The sequence below is a fragment of the Cheilinus undulatus genome, linkage group 17, assembly GCF_018320785.1.
Source record: "Cheilinus undulatus linkage group 17, ASM1832078v1, whole genome shotgun sequence".
Lineage (NCBI taxonomy): Eukaryota > Metazoa > Chordata > Actinopteri > Labriformes > Labridae > Cheilinus > Cheilinus undulatus.
The window spans coordinates 39149771-39159769 of NC_054881.1; the positions used below are offsets into that span (position 1 = coordinate 39149771).

The 9999-nt window shown below is 38.8% G+C and overlaps 1 protein-coding gene across 1 annotated transcript; it reads left to right on the plus strand.

The window, feature by feature from the left end:
- kyat1 (kynurenine aminotransferase 1) lies at positions 1-7393 on the plus strand. Its single transcript, XM_041810933.1, has 13 exons — positions 1-286; positions 374-432; positions 2125-2272; positions 2377-2526; positions 2904-2990; positions 3077-3199; positions 3269-3389; positions 3462-3538; positions 3621-3710; positions 6401-6587; positions 6672-6748; positions 6827-6913; positions 6993-7393. Exons 1-13 carry the CDS (start codon positions 215-217, stop codon positions 7050-7052), a joined length of 1338 nt encoding a protein of 445 aa, XP_041666867.1. The 5' UTR covers positions 1-214; the 3' UTR covers positions 7053-7393.
- The last annotated feature ends 2606 nt before the right edge of the window (positions 7394-9999 follow it).

Sequence of the window (9999 nt, forward strand, 5' to 3'; positions counted from 1 at the left end):
GGAAAACACAAGGAGGTTGAAGGGGAAGTCCAAGAGTTTGACAGGAGCAGCCAAGCGGTGTTTGATTTAAACTTTAAATGACTTCGAGCTTTTGCACACAAAGGCTAACGGAATATTTAAATCAGTCGTAGGCCCTGCGTCCGCTTTCCTGTCGGCCTTATAGACGCGTTAAAGAAGCCTGAGCGCTTCCTTACAGGACGATGATCCCTCTTTAATGGGAATATTCACCAACCTTTTCTCTAATTTCACTTTAATTCGTCTGAGTTTATTTAGAAACAATAACAGGGTGAGTCGAGCTGCACCGCTGTGATTATACACTTTAAAATACCAGCTGGAGAAATATTTTTCACCTTTCATTTTTTTGTTATTTCAGATAATCATGGCAAGACGGCTACATGCACGCAGGACGGAGGGGGTGGACAAAAACGTATGGTAAGAGATTTTATTGGTACAGCAGGACAAAGATCATGAAACTGAAGATAACAGTGAGCTGATTTAAAGGTTGCATGGTTAGCTATATGCTATTTACAATGAAAAATACATTAATCTACAGCAGGCATGCCACATAGTACATTAACATCTGATTGGTGGAGAATATGGGTGGTACAGCTTTGGATTTAAGATGAAATATTCTGTCATGAATGAGATATTTGCATGCATTTTGAGGTGTTATGGTATTTACTAGACTAACCCAAATATCTGACATATGGTAGATTTTAGACACTGCCTGTGTAAAGGAAAAACACATTTTTGACAATGCCTCTGAGAGAAAATAAAAAGTATTAAAGCATAATGTACATTTTTGAATGCTTAATTGGAATTTAGATGAGGATTCTCCAAAACAGAGGCAACTGAAGACAGACCATCTGCATTTAAAGATAGTTATCGCAAAGATTTCAACATTGATCTTGACTATTGGTTTATTTCTTTGTAGATTAGGTTGAATCAACTCATTCTTCTAATCAAATAAAGTCAGATTTATTTATAAAATGCAAATAAAAACACACATTTGCCGAAGTGCTTCACAACCAATAAAACCTGAAATAACCCCAATAAAAGAGCCCACATACACAACAATGCAAAATATAATAAAAAAATAAATATGAGAATTAAGCAAGAAAAAAATAAGAGCAAATCAAATAAAAATGAATGAAACTTCACCTCTTTGCGGTCAGTATTAGCAGCTGAGTCTGTGTGGGGAGGTCTCAGTCAGACTCAAACATCTGGACTCTGCAATTTTACTCCATTCTTCTTTCAGAACTGCTCAAACTCTGTCAGGAAATAAATGTTTCCCTAAGCCAGTGGTTCCCAAAGTGGGGGTCATCATACATTTGAGATATTATTGTAAAAACAATTCAATTTAAAATAAAAACATAGTTATTAAGAAATATTTCTGCTTAAATGTAAGTAAATGTTTAAAAAAAAACTACCTAAAATGTAAGTTTTATACATGATGCTTTATGCAACACCGTGCCCTTTATCCCCCCTTCAGGGAAAGCGGGGGTCCCCGATCTCTGACGCAGTTATTTTGGGGGTCACAGGCTGAAAAGTTTGGGAACCCCTGCCCTAAGCCGTAGTTCTCTTGCCGTACGGAAGAGGATTAGGGCCATTTTTGAAGGAGAATAAATTTTGGACAAGATGTGATTAAAGTTGAAATGATGAGAATTAAGTTGAAATTTCGAGAATCAACTCGAGATTTCGAAAATAAAGTTGAATCAGCCAGACGCTGTGTTTATGTGCTAATGAGAGAGAATCTCTTTGTTGTTAAATCCAATAATGAGGTATAATTTCACATATTCATTGATATGAGGCATAAGGCATTTTTTTTTGAGACCAGCACGATTGGCTGGCCAATCAAACCCAGTAATACCATGGTCAGTAAACCAGTTTCTGGTAGTTCTGACTTCACTGTGGGCAGGTGAAGAGGAAATCAGTATCTCTTTAAAGCTTCTAGTCAAATGGAAGCATGAAGGTCTCCAAAATCTCCTGGTAGATGGCTGACAGCGCTGACTCACCCCAAACCATCACTACCTGTGGAAACTGAAAACGCTGGACTTCAAGCACTGAAGGATTCTGTGACCACTGAGCAATGTGTCATGTGACTGCAATTATTTCATTTAACAGGGTTGAGTTCACAAAGCTGGCAGCCGACTACAAAGCAGTGAACCTGGGTCAAGGATTTCCCGACTTCTCCCCTCCAAAGTTTGTGCAGGACGCTTTCTGTAACGCTCTGAACGGCGGATTCCAGATGCATCAGTACACACGAGCTTTTGTGAGTGCAGTTACACATTTCCAATAAGAGAAGCTTTCTTATTGTCTTGATTTCATAAAAACTGATCGATTCACTTCCTGTTTCTTTGTTGTTTCCTTCCCAAGGGTCACCCCCCTCTTGTTAAAAACATGGCTAAATTCTTCAGTAGGGTCGTGGGACATGAGATCGATCCCTTTGAGGACATCCTGGTCACAGTCGGAGCATATCAGGCTCTTTTCAGCACATTTCAAGCTCTGGTGGATGAAGGAGATGAGGTATGATTGGTTAACTAAAACAGGAAGTCAGGATAATCCAAGGTGCAGCAATGGTTAGGGGATAAATAAGGCTGTCAGGGTTTGAATACTTAATAGATGTTTTAAAGTGATATAATCTCTGTTATTTAAATGATGGAGGGAGTCACAAATATCAATGCTTTTTCATAAGACTGGCACACAAGTGAAGAATAAATCCAATATAAAATTTGCAGACGATGTGGAGGAGTTTGCCTTCAAAATTCGGAGATTAAAAGAAGAAATCCCTCAATAATATACTTCTATTTTTGTTGCTGTGGTATAAAAACAGATGCAATTTAATTCTGACTAGTAATAATAATAATAACTGACACACTGAAATGAGTATTTCTGTCTTCCAGGTCATAATAGTCGAGCCATTCTTTGACTGCTACCAGCCAATGGTGATTATGGCGGGGGGAAAGGCGGTGTATGTTCCTCTGAGGCCGGTCAGTGCTGGTTTGCCTCTTTTATAGCTTCAGTGTTATCATGTGTTAAGGAGCATCAACCATTTTTTACATACTGGTAATTACAGAAAGCTGACGGCGCCGTCCTGTCAAGTGGAGACTGGGTTCTCTCTCGTGAGGAGCTCTCCAGTAAAATCACTCCACGCACTAAAGCCATCGTTATCAACACTCCTAACAACCCGCTAGGAAAGGTATGACACGAACTGCTGCAGCTTCTCTATGTTTACACTATAGATGTAAGTCTTCTGTGTTTGTTTTAGGTTTATAAGACAGAGGAGCTCCAAATGATCGCTGATCTGTGCATCAAACATGACTTACTGTGCATCAGTGATGAAGTGTACGAGTGGCTGACTTATGATGGAGCCAAACACGTCAAGATTGGTGAGATATATCCAACAGAAATCACAAAAAAAGTATGAATCTGTGTTACTAAGAATGCAAATGTTTTATCAGCCAGCCTTCCTGGGATGTGGGAGCGAACCATCACTATAGGAAGTGGTGGAAAGACGTTCAGTGCTACTGGATGGAAGGTAAACACACTCTCTGTTAAAGGATTCTAACAATGAGACCTATTTCACCACATTTTTATAATAATCTGTTATTCGTTGTCAGGTTGGCTGGGCCATCAGCTCCGGACACATCATCAAACACTTGAAAATCATTCATCAGAACACTGTTTACCACTGCGCCACGGCTGCTCAGGTAAGCTTTAAAATCATGAACATAGTTTCTATTAGGGCTGCACTGATTGTGAAAAACAGGTCAGGGGCCAACAGCAATCTGATGTTTACGATAGCTATTTAGCTGATCCCTGCTTGTGAATCAAATGTACTAATGTATTATGTATAAGGCAAAAATCTGTCTTAGTTATTTGAAAGAGTTAAATAGATAAAGATGCAGTAAAACAGAATTTAAAAAAAAAAAAAACCAATTTTATTGTTCCGTACGTTCTCTAGCACATTTGAGTGCTGATGAGTACAAGATTAAATATTTAATCCTGTCGTAGCAACACGCTAATGTTCAAAAGAGAGCTTTGGAGTGTTCTTAGATCAGAATCTTCTTTAAAACCCTTTAAAACCAACCTATGTGCAAGTCCGCCAGGACATATTCTTACATTTTTGGGAGTATTTTTATTTGCTTTACATCAATAGAACCCTGAGATCCCAAGTTTTACTAATATGTATTGACTTATCTTAACTACTACAATAATTTGCTTAAAAGTGCAATTAACCTAAAAAAATGAAAATCGTTTTTGGTTTTTCACATATATTTTAAAATACAGAAATTGCACAGCTGTATCTCTCAACTTTGTAAATGTAAAAAAGTTACACAATATCCTTTGGAACCACAGGAAATTTATTTGGAGCCTACATAACTTGATTTTTGAGATATTGTCAATTTTGTAAGATGTAAAGAAAACAAGCCAGATGAGTAGTTCGACTCTTCATCTGACGCTGTAATTAGTTCGAAAACTTTGCGCCAGCTGGTTGTTTGGCTCGACTAGAATTTTGCGAATCCATAACTACATATGACTACATAACTACATACGAAGTGTGTCAAAGGTGTGTGTGATGGATGTCCGGTGTGTGTGGGTTGTGTGTCTGAGTGTTTTTGTAACAAAGTAGGAGTAAAACGAGAGTGAGGGCGAGTATGTGTGCAGGCTAAGTTCTTCGGTGTGTTCCGCAGAAAAAAACTACAACTCCCAGGAAAACACAACACTTCCTGTTGCTGGGGGGGGCTATCGGGTAGGGACACGTAATAATCATGTGACAGCTCATGCCCACAACGTGATGTTTATTTCAACATAGGAAGTGCTGCAAATACCTGTGGTCTCGTTTATGAAGATTTTTGTTATGTGCGCTTTATTGTGTATTTTTACAAACCCATCACTGCAACGAAAAAGCGCTCTGAAACATGGTGAATGTGTGAAATGTTAGTGTAACTGCCCAGATTTTATATGCAAAAGAATGATCGATCTGTCTTATCCGGTTTCAAATCTATCGCCACTCAAAAATGAATATGCTAATCATAGCGCTGGTGCTGCACTGGGTTCTATAGAGTTAAAACTGCAAACAAGGGTTTTAAGAACAAATTTATGTAGCTGAATGGTTGGTGAGTGATAAAATAAGGTACAAAGGCCAATAAAAAACCTTTTGTTTGGGTATTTAACCCTTTAAGACCTAACACGTCACCAACGCCACATTTACTTTGCATTACCATTATTACACGACTGTTTGTGTTATCGGAAAAATTCAGTTCCTGTAAGCTGAGAAATAGTACTTCACAGCCAACATGTGGTATTACCGTAATTTCACCTTTCCTCACTAAAAACTTAGCATAAAGTTCCCCTCTTTACTGTATATCTTTATTTTCAACTGTTAAAACACTCTTAACATGCAGTCAAATGTAAATAACTGCCATTTATTAAAAGTTTTAAGTATTGTTGAAAAATGGGCAAAAGCACTAACCCACAGGACATTTTCTGGGCCTTTTATGGTCAAAATAAGAAAAAGTGTCCAGAAACTCAGGAGTTAAAGGGTTAATTCCTGCTGCAAGCTTCAGAAGCGTAACACAGAGGTCGATGGGGATGTACTCTCTTTTGGAGCAAGCCTCAAGTGGCCATTTGAGGAACTGCAGGTGTGGACATTTATTTTAGCTGGCTGCTTTTCAAAATCACTTTTCTTTAATGCAGCTTTAATTTTCAGCCTATTGTAATGTAATTTGCCTTTTATTACCATCCCTATTGTCACTTCAGATTCAGTTAGTATTAAGTTTAAATTAAAGGTTGCACAGGTACATAAGCTACTGTCTGTTTATGGGCCTCCTCCAAAGGGAGAAAAGGTTTTAAATTTACTACCTGTGTGGTGATTTCTGTTGTATTAATCAAAGTCTGCAATGTAAAGTTTCTGTGTTACTCTGTCAGCAGCATCTGTTTTACCATTTCTCCTCTCCTTGCTACAACGTGGTAGCTGAGCTCTGAATCTGCAAAGTGTGTAATGAAGTTGACAGCAATGCAGTCAGGAAGTCACTGTGCCCACCTCTGCTGGTCACTTTTGGCTTTGACTGAGGATTCTTCTGAACTAAATCAGCACTTTACAAGCTTTTATTTACTTACCACCTCATTCTCTTTGATGCTCACGATTATGACGTAATGAGGGAGAAAAGATAGTAAAATAAGTAGCAACACCTGCTAGCTTGGTCTGTGCTGCTAGGTATAGCATCATTTTGTGAGCAGTAAAGCAGCTGCATGCAGTGAACAATGAAAGGGTTGAATTTTCATCTGCATCCATGCACTTTCTCCTGGCATGGTCGCAGCATATAATGCATCCTATACACTGGGTTTCATCATATGTGTAATAATTTTTTCCTCCATCCATTTCTGCCTTCACCAGGAGGCGGTAGCTCAGGGATTTGAGAGAGAATACGATGTCTACGGTACTCCAGAGAGCTACTTCCTGCAGCTGCCTGCAATGCTGCAACAGAAGAGAAACAAGCTGGCCTCGTGTCTGCAGAGCGTGGGTCTGCAGCCCATCATGCCTGAGGGAGGGTACTTCATGATTGCAGACATTTCTTCTCTCAGTAAGTACAGAGCAAACATCTTCACATGTTTTTTTCCTCATTAGCGCCGTGTTAACAACACCTCCTTTCTTCATCTTTGGACAGGGGCGGACTTTCAGGACCAGAGCACTGAGGAAGAACCGTATGACTTCAGATTTGTTAAATGGCTGACGAAAGAGAAGGTAAAAGTCATGATTTAATGAGTTCTTATGTCAGATTTTTAGATTAATTTCTTTAAACATAACTTATGTTATGAATAGGGTTTGGCAACAATCCCAGTCTCTGCATTCTACAGTCCAGAGCACAGCAAGGAGTTCGACAAATACATCCGATTCTGCTTTGTGAAGGTAAACCTGACTTAAATGAAGCAAATCCAGTCACTCCGAGAGTCCTTCTGTCACGCTTTGACCTCTTTCTGTCTCACAGGAGGACGCCACTCTGGATGCAGCAGCAGACATACTGAAAAAGTGGAGTCAGGGACAGTAAAACCGCCCAGAAACAAAGCATTACCCGTCCATCCACATTTTCCCCGGCAACTAAACCCAGCCTGGGTTGCCTCCTCAGCTGAAATGAGCCACATGCTTTGTTCCTGTGTTACAGATAAATATGTCCACTTTTACTTCGTCCCTATGCAGCAAACACCGTGACACTGAAATCCTCTTAAGTGTTCCTTTGCAATAACTTAATATACATATTTTTGAATGTAATAACCTTTTCTCAGCAATCTAAGGGGTTTATTTAAATGTTTTCGCTTGAATCACGTCCTGCTGAAGAGATATTTTTCCTGAGACAAAGTAGAAAAAATGTAATAAAGATTTTAAGAAATCCACGTTCTCCTTTTAAATCTTTACAATTTTCACAGTGTTAGCTCATGCAAATGGAAGAACACACTCCATACTTAGTGTACATGTATATATTTTCACTATAAAATCAACTACGTCATCTGCTTTATTGCTGGAACAAATTTTGTCACATTTAATTGAAGATATTGGTTGGTACTGTTTTAGCCAGTTTCTCTGGCCAGTTTTAGCCAGTTTTTTTGGTTATAGATTGTGAATTTTAGTAGTTTTCTACAGAAACGCTACACGGACAAAAGTATTCAGCTTCCTGACCATTACATTAACATTGCATTCATATTTATGTACTTCAGTATGGAGTTGGTCCCCTTTTGCATCTACAACAGCCTCCACTCTTCTTAGAAGGCTTTCCACAAAATTTCAGAGTGTTTCTGTGGGAATTTGTGCCTGTTCATTCTGTAGAGCATCTATGAGGTCAGGCACTGATGCTGGACCAGAAGGCCGGGCTCACAATCTCCATCCCAGTTCATCTCAAAGGTGCTGGAGGGGGTTGAGGTCAGGTGTACTGGGGCACAGTCATTTTGGACCTTGCCCAAACCGTTGCAACACAGTTGGAACCATAGCATGGTCCAAAACGTCTTGGTATGCTGAAGCATTAAGATTGGCCTTTACTGGAGATAAGGGGCCTAGCCCAAACCCTGAAAAACAGCCCCATACCATTATCCCTCCTCCACCAAACTTCACAGCAGCCAGGCAGGTAACGTTCTCCCAGCATCCTCCAAACCCAGACTCAACTATCTGACTGCCAAACAAAAAGGCGAGATTCTTCACCCCACAGTCCAGTGTCGGTGTGATTTACACCACTCTATCCAACTCTTGGCATTAGACTTGGTGATGTGTGCTGCTCACCTCCGCTGCCCCCTTCTCAATACTACTTATTACTTTAAATTGAGGACTGTGTTTGCACTGGACCATAAACAGTCCATGGGTTTGCATGCACTCTAGCTTTACTTCCAGCCAAAGTCTGGCTGCAGACCTTAAACCTCTGAAGGCCACCACCAAAGACTGTTCATCTGAGATGCCAACTCTTTCAGAACGGAAGTGCCATCATTTGCCGGTACAACATATTCTTTATTTTCTAATTCAGCTTTATCTATAAACAAAGTTTGGGAATTGCATTCATGAAATAACCAGATTGTTAACACTGCAGACTTAAAAACATTTTATGGATAAAACCGAGAAAAAGATCAGAGGACTAATCTAGGATTAAATTAAGTAAGGACACGTTTTTGAAGTGGGTGCTTAAATGGTGGCTCACTTTAGCTCCATTAGCTTTAGCTAAAGCTAATGTAGCTACGCTGGGTACGTATTTAACATTACTGGATAAGCCAGTGTAGCTAAGTTAGCTTTAGCAAATTGGCATTTACCAATTATAGCTAAAACATACATAGCTACTTAGAGAATCTTGCTATGTAGCTTAGGTAGCTGCTTTGTGAGCTTAGCTTTTGCCATGTTTGCTACATGGCCACATTAGCTATGTTAGCTACATTAGCTATGTTAGGTACATTTGCTATGTTAGGTACATTAGCTATGTTAGCTACATTAGCTATGTTAGGTACATTAGCCATTTTAATTAATATTGATAATAATAATACAAAATAGTAATGATAATATTGATAACAATATAATGATAGTAATGATAATAATGATAATATAAAAACGATAATGAATCATTAATATAAGGAAATTCTGTATTCAGTTGCTTGGCTATAGAAGCTCAAATCATTTACATTCTAATCATGTCTGCAGCACAATGCCATTTTCATTCTGTAAATATTTTTTTGCAGTGATTTTCAGTATTTCTACTGTTTTTTCCAGTAAAATTAACAGTAGAGGAGTACAGATGTACTAAGACGTATTGTTGCAACTAATCATTGGCCTATTGCAGTTTGGAGGTTAGGTTGGTTTGCTTATTTATGTAAAGAACAGTCTTTTTATGTTTATTGTGAAAATTATGTTTATTTTGAAGTACTTCTTATTTCAATTACACCAAAATAATCCAAAGAATGTATTATCTTGTGCAAAAATAAACAAATTATTAGTGCATGTTTTACTTTTCATGAAAACTCTTACGTCACCATGTCCCCCTCTGTGGTAGCTACTGTCAGTTTTTCCAAACATGCTAAGAAAGACTTCTTGTTGGAGAAACACCAGCTCTCTTTCCAGGAGTGTAGACAAGGAATTGAATATTATCGAATATCATTACTACTTCTCGTCTTCAAACTCGTAGAAGCCGTTTATATAACATCATGTCCCTTCTCTTATCTGGGGAAAGCCTGCATTGTCTGTGACAGCTGTGCAATAATAAGCTTTATTTTAACCTTTTGTTGACCATGAAAGTAGAAGAGAGACTTGTATACTGTTTAAAAGGACAAAGCAGCTTCCTATCCATGTGCACTTTTCAAACTAACCTTTCCTCTGTGTGTTAACCGTTTCATTGTTTCTTCTCTTTGCACAGTGTTTTAGGCCTCCTGGTTTCATTCAATGGACAAATATGATTAAAGGGAAAGAAAAGTGCAGCCATAAAGGTACGAAAGGTTGAAAGTTCAAGGAAAGGAGTGGTGGAGGCAGCTGGA

Excerpts from the sequence above, each read along its gene's own strand:
- kyat1 (XM_041810933.1), top strand. The coding sequence starts at position 215 with ATGGGAATATTCACCAACCTTTTCTCTAATTTCACTTTAATTCGTCTG. Across the intron at positions 3,539-3,620 it reads TCAGTGCTACTGGATGGAAG|GTTGGCTGGGCCATCAGCTC; the intron begins GTAAACACACTC and ends ATTCGTTGTCAG. Across the intron at positions 6,914-6,992 it reads TCCGATTCTGCTTTGTGAAG|GAGGACGCCACTCTGGATGC; the intron begins GTAAACCTGACT and ends TCTGTCTCACAG.